Source organism: Marmota flaviventris, chromosome 5 (genome assembly GCF_047511675.1).
Source record: "Marmota flaviventris isolate mMarFla1 chromosome 5, mMarFla1.hap1, whole genome shotgun sequence".
Classification (NCBI taxonomy): domain Eukaryota; kingdom Metazoa; phylum Chordata; class Mammalia; order Rodentia; family Sciuridae; genus Marmota; species Marmota flaviventris.
Window position 1 is genome coordinate 143,462,012 of NC_092502.1, and position 23,193 is coordinate 143,485,204.

Sequence of the window (23,193 nt, forward strand, 5' to 3'; positions counted from 1 at the left end):
ACATTTATGATGCCAGAAAGAGAGATAAGGAGTGTCGTTAAGAGCGAAGAGAGCTGATGCCAAAAGTTGCCACATCTCCGGAAACCTCAATTTGCCTTTTCAGGGTCACAAACCAGAGCGAGGGCGCTTTAGGGCTTCAACGTTTAAAAAAAAAAAAAAGCGCCTGGGCGGTGGCACCGGGGTTAAGATGTAAGCTTCTGCCGATAGAGGGCGTACGTTTAAGACTAATAGAAATTTATGGACAGGGGCGCCCAGTCAAATGAAAGAACATTTTATAACATTTTTCAACTTATTTTAATTTGCGGGACTTAAGAGTTCTCTCGTGCAATGCAGCACGTTCACAGTGCAAATGACTTCGGTGTGTTAAGGCGTACAGAGGGTCCAGTTCCTTTTTGACCTGCCTAGCTGCGCGGCGAACTCCTGGCGGTGCTCCTCTGTTTCCACCGCGTCTCTACTGCCGTTGTGGCTGTGACCAGTGAATAGACTGGGTCTAGGAAGCAGGACCTTCCTTGGCATCGCTAGCCTCCAGCCTAGTGCCTAGCGCACTCGGGAGAAGAAGCGAATGGATCTCCCGGAGCTCGGTCTGGCAGAGTGCGTTCGTCCCCACTCAGGGGATCTTCCAGGAAGCAGAGCGAAGAGACAGTCCCTTTATTTAGTTACCTGGTTTAACCAACAAAGCCTGGAGAACGTCTCGGCGACGCAAGCTTAGTGCCATCTCCAGGAGCCGAGTCATTTGCTCGCTTTCGGGAGCAACAGGTTTCGCTTTCTTGCTCTCAGTGCTTTGGCGGAGGGTCTGCACGCGGAAACACAGTGACCGACCCCGACACCGCTGTGACTCCCAGAGTGAACCTGCGCGGCTCAGAGGGAGGGGGCTGGCGGAGTCGGGGAAGGAAAGGTGAGGGTAACGCCCCGGTCGGCTGGGCACGTCGGTCCCTCAAATGAGCCTTCTGCATTGGGACCTTGCTCCTAGTTTCCTGACCTTTCTCCAGGCGACCAGGAAGGTCAGGTGCCCGACCGGGATAGGCTCACCAGGAAGGAATGTGCACGGATCATTAAAGAGGTGAGAGCAAAGGGGACCTACGACTTTTGCACAAAAACTATCAATTTCGAGAACCACTCCCTCCTTCCAATCCTGTCGTTTTTTTTTTTCCCCCAGTGAGTGTTTGTGTGTGTGTGTGCGCGCGCATTTCTTTACTTTCAAACACATTTCCTCTTAAAGCCTGGAGAGCTGGAGAGAGCGTGGCCAGGGAAAGGCGGGGATCCGAGAGGCGCGCGGATCTGTAGGGGCTGCCGCCGGTGCAGACGTGGGCGGATGAGGGTCTAAGGAACCCGCCTAAGGCCGGCCAGGAGTGAGGGTTAGGGAAGAGGGGAGCGGCGGGCAAGGAAGGGGTGCGGGGAGGAGCCCTGATGTAAGAATGTTAATGACAGGCTCCCCCAGCCCAGCCCCCACCTTTCCCCACCCCCACCCACCCCACCCCCTGGAAATACAAGTCCGTCCTTGGCTCGCCATGTGTGGTAACACGCTCCGCCGCTGCCACGCTATTTAAACGCGGGCTATGGATCCAGGAACCGGCGCGAATCAATGAGATCAAACGCGAAGGAGATGCACCGTCAATTACAAGCACTTGGACAAGTCTAACTTTTTTTTTTTCTTTTACAAATACGCTTTCAAAAGCAACCTTAGCAACGCCCAAATAAGAAGCCACCTCTAAGCAAACAGCATATGTATAAAGGGAGGGCGAATATATATATATTTATAATAAGTATATATGTATATTACAGACGCACAGGTTTACACTCGGTGAACTTTTTCTTTTTTTAAAAAAACTAGTGACATTGAAGAGAAGGACTGTTCCTCTCTATCTTTTGGCGCGTTAGTGAAGGGGGTATTCTGTTTTCTTAGATCGCCCAAGGGGGCGCAGGGACCTCAGAAAGAAGAGTGGGGAAGAAAGAGGAAGGGTGGGTGGGGGGCAGAGGGTGAGTCGGCGGCGAAGGCGACCGCTTTCTTGCGGCACGATGCCGTCCCTGCTGGTCCTCACTTTCTCCGCGTGCGTCCTGCTCGGCTGGGCGTTGCTGGCTGGCGGCACGGGTGGCGGCGGGGGCACGGGCCCAGGCAGCGGGCGCCGGGAAAGAGAGGCGCTGCCTCCTCAGAAGATCGAGGTGCTGGTGCTGTTGCCCCAGGACGACTCGTACTTGTTCTCACTGGCTCGGGTGCGGCCGGCCATCGAGTATGCCCTGCGCAGCGTGGAGGGCAACGGGACCGGGAGACGGCTTCTGCCGCCCGGCACTAGCTTCCAGGTGGCCTACGAGGACTCGGATTGCGGTAACCGCGCACTCTTCAGTCTAGTGGACCGCGTTGCGGCTGCACGAGGCGCCAAGCCCGACCTCATCTTGGGGCCTGTTTGCGAGTACGCTGCAGCACCGGTGGCCCGACTTGCGTCGCACTGGGATCTGCCCATGTTGTCGGCCGGAGCACTGGCCGCGGGCTTCCAACGCAAGGAAACTGAATACTCGCACCTCACGCGCGTGGCGCCTGCCTACGCCAAAATGGGCGAGATGATGCTAGCCTTGTTCCGCCACCACCACTGGAGCCGCGCTGCGCTCGTCTACAGCGATGACAAACTGGAACGGAACTGTTACTTTACCCTCGAGGGTGTTCACGAGGTTTTCCAGGAGGAGGGTTTGCATACGTCTGCCTACAATTTCGACGAAACCAAAGATTTGGACCTGGACGACATCGTGCGCTACATCCAGGCCAGTGAGCGAGGTGAGCAGGAGCGCGTCCCGGACCCCTGGTCCTAACCCATCCTCTCTCCGCGACTCTCCTTACACACCGGTCCTGTTCTCTGCAGACCTCACTGTTCCCTGTGGCGCTAAGGATCCCGGGAGGGTGTGCGCGGGGACTTGCCAGGTGTGAGCTGTTTGGCAGCGATCTTTGAGGATCGCCCATCGCTGTGGAGGGGTGTACTTAGAGGGTCCTGGGGAGGTGGAAGGGTCTGGGCAAGGAGAAAGCCGTCTTCTGCGGGTCCATGTCTGACAGGTGCTGTCAAACCACTCGGGGTTTTTCTTCCCAGCTCCCTATTTGCCAGCGCAGGGTTGGCGATTAGAGGCGCACCACCAGTGCCCTGCTTCAGGGTCTGAAGCATGCCAAGGCCGAAAGAAGTTGTTACCCTCTCCATTGCTGTTGTGCGCTCTCGCTCAGTGGCAGTGTCCTAGGACGCTGTGCAGCTGCGCGCTGCCACTTGGCTCACTCCCGGGCCTCTCGATTTTCCTAGCTGCGCTATCCCAGACCCCAGGCGTCTTTTAAAAGTCTCATTGTGTCGCTCTGTCATTCCTCCCATGACCCCTTTAGTCCCTTACAAACAAGTTTCTGTGGTTTCTACTAAAAATGCTTCGTAGTGTTTGGACTCGGGCAACACTCATTTTCCCCGGGGCTTTCGGCATCACAGTCTCTACAGCGCCCAGAACTAGACTTTTTTTGCGGGAGCGCTCTCGAAAAGCGGCCATTGAATCTCCTTTCCACCTGCCTCCACTCAGCGCCAAATTTTCTCGGCGGGTCTCTAGGGGGTTTGGAATAATACCCAAACTGGATAAAGTGCTCAAGACTGGAAATGGTGGCTATGGCTGCAGCGAGTATGGTGGAGGAAAGGTAATAGCGGAAGCCCCTATTGCGGCCCATTTTACTGCAGGTAGACTGCGAGGAGCGGGGTGGTGGTGAGATCCCAGCATAGTGCAGATTCCTCCTCGGTGGTAGAGGGGTTGGCGTGAACTGCTCTCAGGGAATCCCGCCTCCGATTTCCTTCAGTGCGCACGCGCTTGGAGTGCCTGGGGTGAAACCCCAGCAAAACTCTTCGCAACCCCTGTGCCACCGAGGGGAGCAGGGTTGAGCCATGCGTAGGGTGTGTCTACATCTTGGTACGGACTGGCATCTGAGCTTTGGCCATAGGGGCCAGCACAACCTAAGGCTGGGAACCTCAGAAGCAGGTGAGAGTAGGCAGAGAATACATTGAGGATGAAGCTGTAGCCATCCCGCTTCCCATCTTGGCCTCGGACTTGAATGAACACACCCTTTAGAACGAAGGGGCAGGAGGTGTTGACAGTAGGCTGCCTGGCATGTTTTGAGCATTCGAACTCCAGGCTGTCTGCGCCGAATCCCTGCCAGCTAAGCAGGCGGGGCGCGGGCTCTGCTGATTATGAAAAAGAGCATTTGTGTTCAACGGCTGCGGACTCGCCAAGCTTGGCCTGGGAACCCACATCTGTTTCTCTCCGCCCTTGCGGTCCCCGGGTTGCCGCAGCCTCCTTGCAGATCTCGGACTGCTATAGCCCCCGGAACCTGCCAGGAACTAGAAGTTGGAGACTTCTTAGGGCTGGTTGGGGTTGGGGGTGTGTCTCTCTATCGGCGAGATCCGTGGTTTGCAAGCGCGTGTGTGCTGCCTTTGCTGGACTGGTTCCAGTGGGCAGTCAGAGACCTCAGCGCACGTGGCGTGGGATACAAGGCAGAGTGGATCTGTTTGCCCAAGTGAGGGTAGATCTCAGCCAGGGGCCTCTCAACCTCACATGAGTTGCTGAGGCCATATAGCACAGGGAGGGCAGTAGTCCCGTGGTGGGCCTGGGGGGCTGGTGGCCTCAGGCTTTAGAGGATTTGGGCTGCCTTGTGTGGCTACTGCACGCTCCCTCCCCCCTTTTTGTGTTATATATATACATATATATGTATATATATATCTGTCTATATTACATATTATATATAAAATTTATATATGTACTATATATATCTCAAAGCCTCATAGATATTACCAAGTCTCTGCTTTTTTTTTTTTCCTTCTACATTTGAATTTAGCGATGAAAGTTTGCTGGGCTCAGGTTTATACCTTACAGGTGATAAAGTTATGATTTTTATGATTCTTACTTTAAAATATATTTCCAACAAGGACCTGACATATATTCGGAAATATGAAATAAAATAGTTTCTTTCCTAAACCATTTTCCCTACCTTCCAAATTCCTTACTCTCAGGAGAGAAAGTTGCTTGATAACAAAGATCTCAGGGGATCTTCTACAAACACATTCAGTTATTCTTTACCATAAACAGTTAATGTGTTAAATAGGGGGTTCAGTTTCAGTGGAGTCTGTAGCTCAGCCACTCACTGGCTGGTGAATCTTGGGCTGCTATTGAACTCTGTACCTGGGACTCTTTAGGTAAAATTTGGTTAGGGAGAGTGCCCAGTCTTTGGGATGATGGGAGGAACTAACTCCTGGAATGTGCCGAAAACAGTGCCAGACCCATAGTAAGGGCTCAATAAATGTGGTTTTATCACAATGGTTGTTACTTTATATATGTGATGATAAGCACCTTTACTGAGAAGGAAAGGTCCTGCCATGGGAGAAAACCCTGGGTTGAGAAGCAGATGCTTGGGGATCTGGTGTCTTAACTTACCAGCTTGGGTTTACCTGTGCAAGGCACTGTGCAGGAGCTTCCTACCCTGAGGCACAGGGACTCTGGTGAGAATTAGGCCTCTTCAAACTGATGTTTGTTGGTTCTGATTTGTGCATAGCCTCTTTTTTTAGAAATAATGATTTTTATTTAAAATAGATTCACTTGTACACCTGACTACTACCCTCAATATTCCACGCTTAATGGTAAATTTATTTTAAAAAAGATAGAATGGACTAATTTTTTCAAGCAATGAAAGGCAGTCATTGTTTTGTTTATATACCTTAAAAGTGTACAGATGTAACTGACAGTATTTCTGCCTTTGAAAATTCCTTATTAAGGATTATGAACTAGAGTATTCTCTAGAGAGTTCCTTTGCCCCTTCTTTTGCAGAGAACATTTTTAGCACTTGTTTTTGTGTTATGCTTGACTTCATATTTAAATCCAAATGAATATTTTAATCTCTTAAATGGCACTCTCAATGGCACTATACAATGGCACTATCCCAAATAATCATATGACTAATTTTTTTTACTATGGATTGTACTAAATCCATAAACACTAAAAGACTTCAGTTATTTTTTCATCTTAGGGAGTTACTAAATGTAAGTCAATAATTTAAAACCATTTTTCCTCTCATGTCTTTAGCTTATGTCACCAACATACACATGACTGAGCATACATTTTTAAAATAATGGTCTTTGTTTAAAACGGACTCACTTATGCATATGAGCACTGCCCTCAATATTCCACACTTACATGATAGATAATGAGCTATATTCCCAACCGATAGATTTATCTTTAAAAAGACAGAGTTAGAATTAAGTCATTTTTTTCAAGCAATTAAAGCCAGGAGTTTTTCGTTTATATACCTTATAAAATGCAGTACTCAGAGTATTCTACACACAAGATTTTTTTTAAATGAAAAACTGGAGTTTTACTATTTTAGTTATTAATATGTCATCAAACTGGGCCTAGGTAATAGCTGTAGAGATAATAGTAATTATTCAATACAGGAATCATCCATTTTTAGTAGTCTCGGGTAAATGAGTGGTAAATGATAAAGTGGTTGATCAGAATTTCTAAATAATGCACTATAAGTGTAAAATAACTTACACAGAATAACATGGGAAAAGAGAAGCACTGTAGGCTGCAATGCAGAAATTCCAGACCTTCAGAGAAGGTACTGCTTTGTGAACAACAAAAAAGAAGATATATCTCATTTTTGCAAACAATATCCATTGCTATTAAATGTAGAAAACAGCCAGAGAAAACTTTTTTGAAAAAAAAATAGATTTTAATTTAGCAAAATTAATTATATAGCCACATAATTTAAAGTCAGAAAATTATACAAATCTGATTAAGAAAACTTTCATTGCTTTCTACTCCCCATTTCTTACTTTCCAGAGGCAATCATTTTTAGATAATGTAGCTTTCTTGTAGTCATTTGTCTTTATATCTCTAAATAACAGGTTATTTTTGATTTTGTCAGTTTTAGACCTTCTCTCTTGATATCCCCATGGAAGATGATGATCAAGGTCGTTTCTACTGTCTGTTAACCACATACACATTTTCCTTTTAACATGGACCTGTCAAAATTTTGTTTAGCTCAGTATTCAGTATCAATATTATTATTTTCTTCTAAATACTGTTCACAGTCAAGACATGCAGGTTGCTAGGATGACACTATCTTTCTTGCTCCGCTTTCAGGCTTAGGGTAAAAATTAAAAACAAAAACAAAAACAACCTTTTTTTTTGTTGTTTGTTTTCTTAGTTTCCTATGGACTTAAAATTAAACCTTACAAAATTATCTGTTTTAAGCTCCTGAGATGCTTCAGTGTAGTCGTGTTTGAGCTGTACTTCACAGTTGTCATTCTGCGTTATTCCTTTAATGTCTTCCTAGGTCTCCAGTCACCTCTATTTTTGAGCTAGGTCCTAGTGCTCCTGATTTTTGCTTCAAGCCCTTGTTTGGGGGAAGCACATCATCTAGGAACTTTCTGAGAAAGAATGAATGAGAATTTTCAGACTTGTCACAAGTGGAAATTTCTTCATCTTGCCTTTAAACATGATTGTAGAATTCTAGGTTGGAAATAATTTTCTCCCAACATTTGACAACATGCTCCGTTGTCTTCTAAATCCTGATGTTATTATTAGGAAGCTTGAATAGATTCAGATTCTGGAAGTAATCTTATCTCCCCCCCCCCCCCCCTGCTGAAAAGTTCTAGAATCTTCTCTTTACTCCCAGTGTTTTAACATTTCATTAGGATGTGCATTAGTGCCAGTATTTTGCCTTATTACTCTTGGTAGGCTGCTTCTTTCCAGAAACTCTTGTCTTGTAATTCTTGGAAAAATTCTTAAATTATTTCTTTGATGAGTGTTTATTTGTGATGTGTGTGATGTGTGTGTGATGTGTGTATGTGTGTATATATTATGTATGTACCGAGCCACATCTCCTTCTTTGAAGATTTTTATCCCCATTCCTTTTCTCTTTCTAGATTTTTTTCTTATTTGGATTGATCTTCTATTTTTATGATTTTTTTCCTATATACCACCTGATTTATCTTTAAATTTTTATTTTTCATGGTTGGAGGGTTTTCAGATTTTTATTTTTGCATTTCTTCCAAAATTACTATTGAGTTTGGGTTTTTCATTTCTTTTATCACACTTTTGGCTTGCAGGATGTGGTACACTTTGTCTTGCCTCCATGCAGTAACATCTATCTCTCTTTCCCTTCCAAATTTAGAGTTAAAAGGAACATAGGTGCAGAAATCAGATGGAGAATATGAAAATGACCTGTTTATTATTACTTAAATGGATTGGAGAATATGGATTTAGATCTGATGCCAAAAGGGCCTGCTTACTAGTACTTCCTCCCCAAATTAGGCAGAGACATCTACCAAATCACAGCCAGTGCCTTGAAGCTATAATTTCCCCCTTCAGGAGCAGTAACCCATAAAGGATACTCTCTGTTAGTAGACACATCTCAAAGGGGAAGAAAGAGGACAGGGCCTGGAGCGCCCAGTATCTTCTTTCAGACTCACCAAACATACAATCTCTCCTTTTCCTCTTGCTGGGAAACGTTACTGATGCTGGTGGGTAGTATATTTCTCTGGAATTTTCTAGGCACTTCTCATACTTCTTGCATACTTTCCAAATCTGTTTATGCCACTTGTGCTTATTACTTAATTTAATTAGTTATTGTATAAACTGATTAGACATGAATAAGAAGAGAAAGCTATTTCAATGAAAACTATTTAAAACCTTTTGATAAACTGTATAAAGACAAGTTGCTAAAAATACTTGCTGTTTACTTAGGCATGAATAAGACAACTGAAGGAGATCAGAGAGCATCATAAAAATTTGGGATTCTGCATTCTGACTGCTTTGCTAGAGTCATTAAATACTTGCTTCAACTTGCACTGAAACTTGATGATAGTGTATGTTATGGATTTGTTTTATTCAAGAAAGACAGTGAGCTGCCCATGAACTTGGGAATTAGGGGTTCCTTTTGAGAGTAAATCACAAGATTAACACAAAATGGTAAGATTGAAAATAATCAAAGTCTGCATAGTTAGATAAATGCTGTGTTATAACACTTTTGCTCAGACTCAGTGGGTACTAACATTTAAAGAGAGAATGTGCCCCTCAGAAGGCTTGGGGTAGTGTTGCTGGGGAGAGAGGAGGAGATGGGCCAGGAGTTTAAAGATAGGAGAAGAAGCCACAGAAGCCAGTGTTGGGCAGAACACACCCATGACCTGGGGAAGCATGTGCTCTGGCCCTGAGGCATAGTCTGTTCAGTCCTAGGCAAGTGTAGCTCTTATGTGGGTGTTTAAGGTTATCAGTGGCTGATGCCTTTGGATGCCTGAATCCTTCAAATTGATTCTGATTCCATCCTCACTGGCATCTTACTGTTCATCATTTGCCCCCCACCCCCACCCCGTTGGCATGCCCAAGGTACAGGGCAAGTTGACCCAAATATATTCATGGCCATTCTGGTCTCCATGAAATTTAAGTAATCTGCAGCCATAAATATCTGATGTAGGTTATTGGAAATCTGCCCCTAAGCAACTACTTTACTCTCTATGTAATGGCAGAATCAGGTTTTGCACATGGGAACTGAGAAATACACCCTAGACTACAAGCAGTTGATTAAAAAATGATAAGGACTGTCTAGTAGGCAGCCAGATAGAGCTTTCTGGCTCCTTTCTGGAGACGCTTACTCCTGGAGTCCATATTCTTCAAACTTGTCTGGCCTTACCTCCTAGCTGGCTATTTTGTGGGACATCTTGACTGTTTTTTTTTTTTTTTTTAAGTGAAAGGGCCAGATTTGAATGAGAGCTACAACAAGGTTCTTTCATAATGAATAATTAGGAGTTTCTTTGAGAGCTTCCCCACTGAGATATCATGACATTTGTTTATCCTAAATGCATATAACAGTATTTCCAAGCATAAGTAATACCTGCTCCCATCGTTATAGGTCTATTAGCAGTTTTACACTGTTTTAAAAACTTGTTCTCTAAAGCTTTTATCCCATGCATGGAGCCCTTTTGTAATACGAAATGACAGAATCAAGACCTAACCCTCTTGAGTTCATTTGCAGTAAACGAAATATCAGCAAGAGCCCAGCCCTCCATGCAGGTTGCCAAAGCTGCTCAGGCACAGCCTTTCAGCACCCCTGTTTTTACCAAGCACATAAACATCTTGGAGGTCTGGCATGCATCGTGATAACATGGTTTACAAAACCCAGGTCTCTGTGGGTCTCTTCTCTGCACAGTGTGTATGCATCAAATACATGGTTGCGGAGTCTGGGGACCATCAGTAGTGACCAAATTGGACAACAGCCAAGTCCTCACTTTACTTCAGCTGGTGTCCCTCTTAGGTGTCAGGCAACAATCATCTGGAGCTGCTTAAAGCCTCTCAAATCCCATAGCGTGGCTTTAAACTGAGAGGACATGAAAAGGGAACATGGGAATCTTGTTAACTATTTCCTCTGTGTTGAGACAACCTGAAAATGATGTTTTAAAATGCAGACAGTAAAATGTGTATGGAACTCACTGCATCTTCTGATATGCCAGAAAAATGTTCTTTCTATAGCCACTGAGTTTGCTTTTTAAGGGAAATGCATTTGCCATGCTATTAAGTATGAAAAGCAGTTAGTACTCTGTCTTAGTTTATAATGGGAAAATCTAGTGATTTACTTAATGTATTACTTAGGAAAAAAACCTTTCATTTTGAAATACTAGAATTGAACCCAGAGCCTTGCACATACTGGTAAGGCAAGCACTCTGCCATGGAGCTACATCCCCATCCCTTTTTAAAATTTAATTTTGAGACAGGTCTTACTGAATTATTCAGGCTGGCCTTGAACTTGTGATCCTCCTATCTCAGCTTCTGGAGTAACTGGGATTACAGGTGTGTACTACCATGCTTAATGGAAAAATCCCTTTATTTTGAAATAGTTGTGCACTTTTGGAAAAGCTAAAGAACCTTTATACAGCATTCTCCCAGATTTTCACCAATTGTAAATATTAACATTTTGTTTTTTCAATACAAATCTGTTCCCTCCCTTACCTTCCTCTTTTCTGTTTATACACACACACACACACACACACACACACACACACACACAGAGATAATACGTATTTTTATAAGTACAGGATTGTTTTTCCTCTTCTTCCTCCCTTTTTGTAGACCTCCCTCCTCCTCCTCCTCTGCTTTCCAGTACTGGGGATAGAATTCAGGTCCTCACACTTGCTAGGGAAGTGCCCTACTGTTGAGTTAAATCCCCAGCCCACAATCATTGTTTCTTTTGATTTTTCCCCCAGGGCCAAGGACTGAACTCAGGGCTTTGTGCATGGGAGGCACTTTGCCACTGAGCTACATCCCCAACCCCATCATTGTTTCTTTACTCCTAAACATTTAAGGGTATGTTTCCTAAGAATAAGGAGGAGTCATGAAAAGTGATAATGCAGTTCTATTATCTAGTTCACAGGAGTTACTCAAATTTCACCACCTGTTTAAACAATGCCCCCCCCCCCTTTTTACATATATATACTTAAGGTCCAGAGTCCAATTAAGTATCATACATTGCCATGTTTTATGTTGGGAGTCGCCCAGCTCCAAAGACTAACTTCCTCATCCCCCGAGAAGAGCCGTCCAATGGTGAGCCCTGTTGGCTCATATGATCCTTACCCACCAATCAGACTAGCCCTGCTGGCTCACATGATCCTTACCCACCAATCAGACTAGCCCTGCTGGCTCACATGATCCTTACCCACCAATCAGAAAGCACCCCATGCCAACTGTCAAACTATTCAACCATTAAACTGTCATAACTGTCAAACCACCTCCGGCTCTATAAATATGCAGAGCTGTTCCTCAATAAATGGGCATTTTCTGTTCCTTTAATTTGAAGGTACAAATATTAAGAAAATATAAAGAAGCATTCCTCCTTATAATTTCTTTCAGTGATTTTATTAATTTCCATAAAGTTACCATTTTTCCCTTTGTGATTATAGTAGTCTCCTCCTTATCTGTGGTTTTGCTGTCTGAGGTTTTAGTTACCTGTATTGAATTGTGGTCTGCAAATATTAAATGAAAAATTCTAAAAATAAACAATCAAGGGGTTTTAAACACTTTTGTTATAGTATATTATTATAATTGTTCTATTTTATTATTAGTTGTTGTTGTTAGTCTCTTACTTTGCCTAATTTACAAATTAAGCTCTATCATAGGTATTTGCTTATAGGAAGAAATATGGTATATATAGGGGTTGGCATCATCCACAGTTCCAGGCATCTGGTGGGTCCTTGGAACATTTCCCCTGCAGAGAAGGGGAACTACTGTAGAAAGTACCTTATGTGAGGAGATGCTTCAGGACCCTTTAACTACCCTGTCCCATGTCCAGCACTCCAGACTGGTTTTGCATGCTTACTGTCTGCTGTGTTGGGTGTCTCACATTTGTTGTTTGTTTCTCTCCCCAGTGGTGATCATGTGTGCGAGCGGTGACACCATCCGGAATATCATGCTGGCAGCACACAGACATGGCATGACCAGTGGAGACTACGCTTTCTTCAACATTGAACTCTTCAACAGTTCTTCCTATGGTAACTCCACTTCCAGCTTCCTCCATGGTGCCAGTAATGTTACTATGCCAAGGTGTCAAAGAGGGGTTGGAAGGAAAAGTCAGACATTTGAGTTGGGCCCATAGATGTGATTTCTGTAAATATGATTTTGGAAATTTGTGATTTCTTCCAAGTTACTACTCTTTAAACCTCTCCTATGTGGAATTTTGGGAGTCATCAACATAGAGAGGTGAAAACATTTAATTCCTTATAATGGATCTGGGCAATTCCCAGGGTCCATGTGATGAGGCTGTTTACACCCAAATATAGAATTTAGAGGCAATGCATATTAATGCATGTGGGTGCACATTATATATGAAGAAGTGCATTTACAATGCACATTCACATACATTGTGCATTTAGTACTTAATGCAACATGATGCTGGAGTTCCTTTCAACTACAGATAAGACTGTATTATTTTTCCCTGCTAATTGTAATACATAAGTATTGTAGAAAATTTGGAAAACATAGGAAAAACACAGGGAAGAAGACATAGTTATAATTATACTACTTAGATAAAAGTACATTGTAATTTTTAGAAGTATGCACACCCTGCTTTATAAACACACACATATACATTTATTTTATAAAGTATTTTTTAATAAAATGATTATATCACTAACAGTATGGCTACATAATATTTTATAATATTGACATGCTTTCTTTAATCAGTCTTATTTTTCAATATTTATGTTATTTCTAGCTTTTTGCTGTTGAGAACTGTTCCACATTGAGTACTTTGTGTGCACACATGCATTCACTCACATATTTATGTATATATATTTTCTGTAAGAGAAATTTCTGTAAAAACTGCTGACTCAAAAGTTATATACATTTAAGTTTTGACAAGTATTGCTCAGTTGTCCTGTGAAGAGGTTTACCAGTTTATACTTTTGCATACAGAAATATGAGATTATCTGTTTTTATTATTCTTGTCAACATTGTATAATCTTTCTTTCAAATTATTTTATTTATTTGAATTTCTTAGTATATTCATAAGCAAAGATATGCAGTTTTCTTTTTTCAACATAAATATTTTAAATAATTTTAAATTTTAATAATATAAAGTTAATAATTTTAATGTGAACAGTTTTGTGACTCTTACTACATTGATGCTGTGGTTCAACTACCACCTTTTAATATTTTTTAAAACAATATTAATTTAAATCAAATGAATTAACATTTGTCACATTATGTTATTTTTATGGTGATACTTTTGAAACTTACTCTTAGTTATTTTTGAAACGTGTTTCCCTCTATGACACTTTTGTTGAGTTTATTTTTGGGTATTTTATGGTTTTGGTGGTTCTTATAATCATGATCTTTTCTGTTACATTTTGTACTATAGTTATATAGAAAAACCTATGAGTTCTTATTAATTTTTTAAGAATTCTGCTAATTGAATCCTGTGTTCTAATTGCTTCTGTGTCATTATCACATTACAGTAGCAGCATTTCCTCTTTTAATAGTCGAACATCTTTTTTCTTATTGGCAAGATCCTAAAAAGTGATATTATATAACAGTGGTAATACTTAAGTTTCTGACCTCTTGTCTTGAAGTAGATGTTAAAGTATTCTTTTATACTTTAAAGTATGTGAATTGTGGGCTGAGGTTGTGGCTCAGCAGTGGAGCGCTTGCCTAGCACGTGCAAGGCCCTGGGTTCGATCTCAGCCCCACATAAAAATAAATAAAATAAAGGTATTGTCCAACTACAACTAAAAAATGAATATATTTTTTAAAAAGTATGTGACTTGTGATTTTAAAAATAAGGGTTGAATGTTGATTTTATCAAATGCTTTTGCCCCATATTTTTAGTAAATTTCATAATAGTAAGCTATCATAACATTCTTAGAAGTAAGTGTACTGCATTATGATGGTATTTTGAGATGTATTACTGAATTTAAGGTTTTAGTATTTTATTTGGATTTTGAATTTGTATTCATGGGTGAGGTTAGATAGTAGTTTTCTTCCTTAAGGTGATATTGCTAGATTTGAATGTGAGGTTTGCACTAACTTTATAGAATTAATTTGGACACGTTCTCATTTCAAATGCTTTGGAACAGTAAATATGTACCATAGGTACATCCCTTGAAATATGAAAACAATTCAACTCTGTATTTGGAATTCATTTCTGCTAGAGGTAATTGTTGGACAACTTTTTACAAAAATCTTTTTATTTTAGAATGATTTTAAACTTATAGAAAACTTGCAAAAATAATATAGAGAGTTCATGTATATGTTTTACCAAACTTCCTCTAATGTTAATAACTAAACCAATTATCAACTAAGACAATTTACATTTTTAGAGTACTACTAACTAAACTTCAGGCTGTATTTGAAATTTACCACCTTTCTTCCTAATGTTCATGTTATGTTGCATAATCTGATCTAGTGACATAGCTGGGTCATATGGTGGTCCCATGCCCAGTCTTTTGAGAAACCTGATTTTTGCTGTAGTTGTACTAATTTACAATTCTACCAACAGTGTTCCTTTTTTCTTCACATCCTCTTCAGCATTTATTATTGTTTGTATTCTTGATGGCTGCCATTCTGATTGGAACACTGAAAACTCAGTGTAGTTTTGATTTGTATTTCCCTACTTTCTATTGCTGTTGAATATTTTTTTCATATATTTGTTGGCCATTTGAATTTCTTCTTTTGAGAAGTATCTGTTTAGTCTATTTCCCATTTACTTATCGGTTTATTTATTTATTTATTGTGGTGTTCAGTTTTTTGAGTTCTTTATATATTCTGGATATTAATCCTCTGTCAGAAGAACAGTTAGCATTTTTCTCCCATTCTTAATTGTTTCCTTTACTCTGAAGGAGTTTTAAATTTGATGCCATCCCATTTATTAATTCTTGGCATTGTTTCTTGAACCTTAGTAGTCCTCTTGAGAAAATTATTGCTTATGCCTATGTGTTGAGTGTTAATCTTACATTTTCTTCTAGAAATTACATAGTTTCTGGGCTAATTCCTAGCTCTTGATTCATTTTGAATGGCTTTTGTGCAGAGTGAGAGATAAGGAAATAGACTCATTCTTCTACATATGGATAACCATTTTTTTTTTCCAGCACCATGTGTTAAAAAGGCTGTCTTTTCTCCAATGTATGTTTTTGGCTCCTTAGTATTGTATCAGATGACTGTGTTCCTGGAATTTTTCTCCAAGTCTTCTGATATGTATTGTTGGTATACGTGTATGGGGATTGCCTTGAGCTCGTATATTGCTTTTGTAGTATGATTATTTTAATGATATTCTGCCTATCCTTGAACAAGGATATCTTGTATCTTCTTCAATTTGTTTCTTCAGTATGCTATAATTTTCATTGTAAAGGTATTTAACCTCCTTCGTAGATTTATTCCTAGGTATTTTTTTTAGGCTGTTGTGAATGGGATTGTTTTCTTGGTTTATTCTCAGCAGATTCATTATTGGTATATAAGAAAGGTATTGATTTTTGTATGTTGATTTTGTAACTTGCTACTTTGGTGAATTTGTTTATTAGCTCTAGCAGTCTTCTGGTGGAGATTTTTGGATGTTCTAAATATAAGATCATATCATCTGCAAACAGGGATAATTTAACTTCTTCCTTTCTTATTTTTATCCCTTTTCCTTTTTTTTTCTCTTGCCTAATTGCTCTGGTTAGAGTTTCTGGTACTGTATTGATAGGAGTGATGAGAAGTAGACATCCTTGTCTTGTCCCAGATTTTAAAGGAAATACTTTCAGTTTTTCCCCATGCACCATAATGTTGGCTTTCAGTTTGTCATATGAAGCCTTTATGATATTGAGGTGGGTTCCTTCTATCCCTAGTTTCTTCAGTGTTTTTATCATGAATGAGTGCTGATTTTTGTCAGAGGCTTTCCTGTATTTATTGAGATGACTGTGATTTTTGTCCTTAACTCAGTATTCAAGTGGTGAATTTCATTTATTGATTTGCAAATGCTGAACCATGCTTACAATTCTGGGATAAAACCAACCTAGTCGCCCTGTACAATATTCTTAATGTGGTGTTGTTATGGTTTGGATGTGAGGTGTCCTCCAAAACTTATGTGTGAGATAATGCAACAAGTTTCAGAGGAGAAATGATTGGGTTGTGAGAGTCTTTACCCAATTAGTGATTTAATCTCCTGGTAGGATTAAATGAGTGGTAACTGAAGTGGTAGGGTGTGGCTGCAGGAGGTGGTAATTCGGGTGTGGCTTTGGGTATATATTTGTTGTTGAATATGATTTGCTAATGTCTTATGAAGAATTTTTGAATCTAAGTTCATTAGGGATATTGATCTGTAGTTTTTTTTCCTTGATGTATCCTTATCTGGTTTTGGTATGAGGAGAATACTGGCTTCATAGAATGAGTTTGGAAGAGTTCCATCTTTATATTTTATGAAATAATTGAGGAACATTGGGATTAATGCTTTTTGCAAGGAAGATAGAACTTGGCTGAGAATCTATCTGGTCCTGGCCTTTTCATGTTGGAAGACTTTTTATTACTGCTTTTATCTCATGGATTGCCATTGGTCTGTTAACATTTTCTGTGTTCTTTTCTATTTTGGCAAGTCAGATGAGTCTAGAAATGTATCCACATCTTCTAGGTTTTCTAATTTATTGGAGTATAAGTTTTCAAAATAGTCCCTAATGATCCTCTGCATTTCTGTGATATCCATGGTGGTATCCCCTTTCTCATGTCTTCTAGTTTTGTTAGTTTAGGTTTTTTCTCTTTTTCTTCTGGTTACTTTGACTAAGGGTTTATCAATCTTATTTATTCTTTCAAAGAACCAACTCTTTGTTTCATTCATCCTTTGTATTTTTATTCTCTATTTTATCGATTTTGCCTAATTATTTTCTTTCTTCTATTTGTTTTGGAATTGGTTTGCTCTTGTTTTTCTAGGGTCTTGAAATGCATCATTATATTTTTTATTTGGGATTTTTTTTGATTTTCTTATGTAGGTGCTCATAGCTGTAAACTTTCCTCTTAGAACCATTTTCATAGTATCCAGAGGTTTTGTTATGTTGTATTGTTATCCTTGTCTGAGTCTAAAACTTTTTAAAAACTGATTTCTTCTGTCACCCATTCATTCAGAATTGTATTGTTTAGTGTCTATGTGTTTATATGTTTTCTGCAGGGTCTTGTACTGGGGTCTGCCTGGGTCTTCAGTTTGAATAGTGTCGGTTTTTGTAATGAGGTACACCAGCATTTGGGGGCATGAGTATTTATGATTCTATCTCTTCTTGTTGGATTGTTCCCTTTACCAATATGACATTCTTTGTCTCTTTGGACTAATTTTAGCTTGAAGTCTACTTTCTCAGATATGACAGTAACTATTCCTGTTTGTCTTCAGACTCCATTTGTACAGTGTATCCATTTCCATCCTTTAATGTTCAGCCTGTGGCTGTCTTTGCCTGTAAGGTGAGTCTTTATAAACAACACATAGTTGGATCTTCTTTATAAATTCATTCTACCAGCCTATGTCTTTTGGTTGAAGACTTGAGACCATTTACATACAATGTTATTATAGAGAGATGTTTATTAATTCCTGCCATTTTGATTTTTTATTTTGGTTCTATTTCTCATTTGCTTACTTTTCAAATAAGATTTATTCATTTGTGAGTTCTGGGGTTTTTTGGGGTAGCGTTTCTTTTTTTTTAAGTATTTTCTGTAGTGCCATCTTAGTAGACATGAATTCTTTTAATGCATTTACCCAACCTGTATCTTTTAATTGAAGAATTAAGACCATTTACATTCAGGTTATTATTGAAAGATTTATACTTGTTCTTGTCATTTTGTTGATTTTTCTTTGGGTTGTTTTGAATATTCTGTGTTCATTGTTCATTGTTTTTTCACCTTAGACATTTGAAAGTTTACTATATTGGTAATATTTGATTCTTTTCATTTCTCATTTGCATGTCTACTCATCTAGTAACATTTATTCTTTCCTGTGCTCTTGTGATTGTTAATCTTTCTTCCTCATCTGGGTGTAGTATTCCCTTAAGTATATTCTGTAATGCTGGTCTAGTGGTCATTAATTCTTTAAGTTTATGATTATCTTGGAAGGTTTGTATTTCTCCTTCAATATGAAGTTTAGCCTTGATAGTCATAGTAATCTTGATTGGCATTTATTTTCTTTCAGGACCTGAAATACGTCATTCCATGCCCTCCTGGCCTTTAGAGTTTCTACTGAGAAATCTGCTGAAAGGTTTGCCTTTCAATCTAGGTTGGCACTTCTCAGTAGCAGCTTTCAATATTCTTTCTTTGTTCTGTATTTTTGACAATTTATAATGTGAAGCAGAGAGGTTCTTTTCTGATCATGTCTGTTTGGGGTTCTAAATACATCCTGTACCTGGGGATTCATGTCTTTCGTAAAATGTAGAAAATTTTCTGCTGTTATTTCCCTGAATAGGTTTTTAATTCCCTTAGCATGTATCTCTTCTTCCTTCAGTACGACAGTTATTCAGATGTTTGGTCTTTTAATTGTGTTTCAGAGTTATTCTATGTTATCTTCAATCTTTTCTTATTTTTTCTTTGTATTTGAATGGCAACTATTTTGGCAGAGTTTTCTGATGTTCTTTCTTTTGCTTTTTCCTGGTCTGTTGTTAAACTTTCAACTGAGATTATTAACTGACTTATCGTGCTTTTCATTTCTAAGATTTCTACTTGGTTTCTTTTAAAAAATTTTATCTCTTTATTGAAGTGCTCATCCAAAATCTCTTTATTGACATGCTCTTTCATGTCTTTCTTAATACATTCAGCTTTTTATTTGTACTCTTTTGGATTTTACTGAACTTTTTTTAAAAATATTTTTTTTTGAATTATTTGTCCAGCATTTCATCTACTTTGATATCTTTGACATCCATTATCAGAGTTATGAACTTTAGGAGTGTCATATTGTCTTGCTTTTTCTAAATTTCTAGTGGTTCTATGTTGAGATTTGCACATCATTTATGATGAATATTTCTTTCACTTTTATGTTAGAGTTTGTTTTAGTAAATAGCCTTATCTTTATGGTGTGTCCTGGGATATTGGTTTGCTGTGTTGAGTTTAATTCTAATTCAGAGTGTACTTTTCCTCTGGTTTCTTTGACTGTGGTTAGTGGATTTTGAGAGAGTATTAATAAAAATTTTCCTTTGTTAAAATGTGCTAATAGAATTTCCCATCTTATGCTGATCAGATCTTTTCTCCATGTCTTCTTAGGCTGTGTACCCCTTGCTTAGAGCAAAACCTCGGGATTATTCACCCCCTCTTCTTTCCTTTGTGGTGCTCCTCAGGTGACTAGCAAGAGTGATTTGTGGCTGTAGTCAGTCATAGGGAAGAACACAGAGCTCCCTAGAAACAATTCTCTCCAGAGCATTTGGGTTATGCACTAAGAGCAGGATAGAAGTTGATGCTGTGGCTTATCATGGAGCTAGTGCAGAATGCAGATAACCCCCAAAGTGCTCTGGAACTATGCTCTCAGAGGAAAGGGGGAACACCAGTCTTGTGACATGCCCCCCCCCCCCCCCCGCCCACGTCTCTCAGGGCATAACCTCTCTCTGCCCACAGGGACACAGAGGCAGGGGAATGCTGCAGAGTGAGGTTATGGAGTTTCAAAGACCTGTGCTGTGGGGGGGATGTCGGTAGTTTCTGAGTGATCCACCAGACCTGACTCCCATGTGTCATAACACACGACTGCTTGCTTCTCCAGACTTTTATAGCTGGCCTGGAAAACCACTGATTCCCAAAGGAAGTGCCTCTGTTCCTCCATGTGTTGATTCCCAAAGCAGTAAGCTCAGACAACGGGGCCTTTCTCAAAATGTCTTCCAGTTATGGTACCATGAGAACATGTTGGCAAGTTCAGAGAACTTCTCCAGAGCCAGTTCACCTTGTAAATCTTAGGAATGTTGTTTGTTTGGCTTCTGTTTCTGCAGGATGCTGAATCCTGGGTAGTGGTGCTCAAGGGGACTCTCCCCTTTCTCTTCTATCCTTGCCAGGGGGCCCTTCTCCTCTCTCTGTCCTGCTTCAGTGCCATTGGTGCTGGGGTGTTTTCTTTCACTCTCTGTTCTCTAACCTATGTCTCTGGGTTTCTCCAAGTCCTGGCTGTCCATTGTTGAACTCTGGTGTTCTCCATTGTCATCCTCAAGGAGCAGCTAAATTCCAGTTGTTTTAATTTTATCACATGGAGAGATATGTGAGTGTTCTAATCTGCCATTTTGGAAAGCTGGATAACTTTTAAAAACTTGTTGTCCTATGAGTGGAATTTTCTCCATCTTTAAAATTTAATTGCACAGAATTATACAACTTACAAAAATTCTTGAAGTGTCTGATTAAAGTCCCCCCGCTTTTTTTTTTTTTTTTTTTTTTTTTTTTACCTTTTACACTTTTGTTCAGACTGTGGACTCTTGGGATAAATCTACATGAGAGGCTAAGCCACATATTAACTCATTTATTGATTTATTTATTTTTGGTACTGGGGATTGATCTCAGGGGTACTGAGCTACATTCCCAGTTCTTTTCAGTTTTTATTCTGAGACAGGGTCTTGCCAAGATGCTAAGGGCCTTGCTAAGTTGCAGAGGATGTCCTTCAATTTGTGATCATCCTTCCTCAACCTCCCATGTCACTGGGATTATAGGAGGGCACCACCACACCAGACCCTGACTCCTCATTCTAAGAGATAAAGGTTAATATCTTAACTCTTAGCCCTGGCAAAGTGACTAACCCTGCCCTTTTGTCAAGCCTTAGTTTCTTCTGATAGTAATAGCACTAGCCTTATGGCATCAGACTGACTAATAAATGAGGGGTGTATGTAAAATACCTAGCAAACATTTTGGAATGTAACTTTGAACAAATGTTAGTTATATTTATTATTATTCTTAGTTCACTTTGACCATTACACATGGCACTTAAAATTATAATTAAGTTTCTCTAATTGTAGTTTCTTGATAAATTTAGGGCCGGCCATACATTCTCTTATGAAACTAACAAACTTTTATCTACTGTATCTAAGGACATGGGTACATTAGGAATTATACCTACATGCACAAAACCAAGACTTTCAATTACAAAGGTGGAGATTTATTATCTCACTTGAAATAATTCCATAGGTAGAAAGTCAAAGATGAAGATGAGAATCCACAATGTCATCAGGGTACAAGCTTCTTTTGTCTTCCTGTTCCCTCAGTCTTAGTGCATGGTGTCCATTTTCAAGATCAAAGATGGTGCCTAGGGCACCAAAGATCATGTTTTAATTCTAGACAAGATAGGGGAAAGACAAGAAAGGTGAAAAGAGATCCTTCCAGTTGACTTGGTTCTTTCAGGGCTCTTCTAGAAGCCTCACTCATTAACTTTTGGTTACGTAAGATTGGCTATCATTGATTGCAAGGGAATTCAGGAATTGTATGCTTTTCCTTGTACTCACTGATACCCTAAATCAATTTGGGAATCCTTTAGTAAGAAAGAAAGGACAGTGTTTATAAAAAGGCAACTGTCCTCTTTGTTCTTGGAGCAGAAAGAGCAGATGGGTACATTCTCCTAGACCAAAGTTCTGTTATACATCATTAATAAAGGGTCTTCCTAGAGATTTTATGTTTTAAAATGTATGCTTATTAAAAGTTCTTCAATACCCACTTTCCCTATGCCTCCTCACATCAAATCCTTATACTTGTTCTAGAGAAAGCCTTCTGTTTTAATCAATATTTACTTGATATTAGATTTTTAGAAAATATGTTGGTAGTATGTCCATTTTTACTAATTACTAGATTGGTCTTGGTGAGCGCTCACAAAATATTCCCGGATTTGCCCAAATTATATGGTTATGATTCAGTACATAATATATTATGGGGTAGTTCAAATGGTTTAAAACAAGATTTAAAAGATAGGTTTAAAAATCTGGAGAGAAGATGATATATATATTATCCTGTAGAGGTTTTAATAGCATCTACTGGCGTTTTTGTCCATTGGCATTATCTTAGAATGTAAGGTAGAAAGTTATTTGGGAAATCCTATTTGAGATATTTGAAATCATTATTATTAAAATTATTATAGAGCTTTCCTGCCTTCCAAGAACTCAGAAGGCACTAATTAAGGTGCTCCATGCTTCCAAAATAATCCTGTCCAATGGAACTTTCTGTGTGATGTCTAGTTCTCTTCTGTGCCACTCAATATGGTAGCCACCAGCCATATGTGGCTGTTGAACATTTGAAAGGTGGCTAGTACGATCGATGAACTGAATTTTTAATTTTACTGAATTTAAACTTAAACATGTGTCTAGTGGCTACTAGGTTAGACAGCATGACACTACAGCATCCAATATTGTTTCCATCCACCTGTTTCTGGAAATCCTATGCTCCTAGCTTTGATGACACAGCATTCTTCTGGTTCTGTTAGCTACTCTCTGTCTCTTCTTACTCCTCCTGCCCTCTAAAAATAGCCTCCCCAAAGTGTTTGTGCTTAACCCTTCCCCCTCTCTTCTTATACTCCCTTCTCCAGGGGAGGTAGCTCCTGAGCTCTAACAGTGAGCTCTGTGGAAATGACGCTCAGGTCTTTTTACCCCACACCACTGTTTCCAACCCCAGCCTGGTGGTGTTACTTGGACATTCTGTGGTCACCTTGGAACTGAACTGAAGCCATCCATCCACACCTGTTGCTCACCTCCCTCCCCGTGACTCCGC

General features: G+C 39.9%; 1 protein-coding gene across 4 annotated transcripts in view; it reads left to right on the top strand.

The window, feature by feature from the left end:
* The first annotated feature begins 1,107 nt into the window (after positions 1–1,107).
* The window catches only part of Npr3 (natriuretic peptide receptor 3), a 67,163-nt gene continuing 45,077 nt past the window's right edge, over positions 1,108–23,193 (top strand). Inside the window, exons 1-2 of one of the 4 annotated variants that reach the window (XM_071612645.1) lie at positions 1,108–2,767; positions 12,414–12,536. In XM_071612645.1, the coding sequence (XP_071468746.1) occupies positions 2,017–2,767; positions 12,414–12,536 (874 nt within the window). In that variant the 5' untranslated portion in view covers positions 1,108–2,016. The remainder of the gene's footprint in view (positions 2,768–12,413; positions 12,537–23,193) is intronic. The other 3 variants (XM_071612644.1, XM_027936270.2, XM_027936269.2) reach the window with 3 other exon arrangements.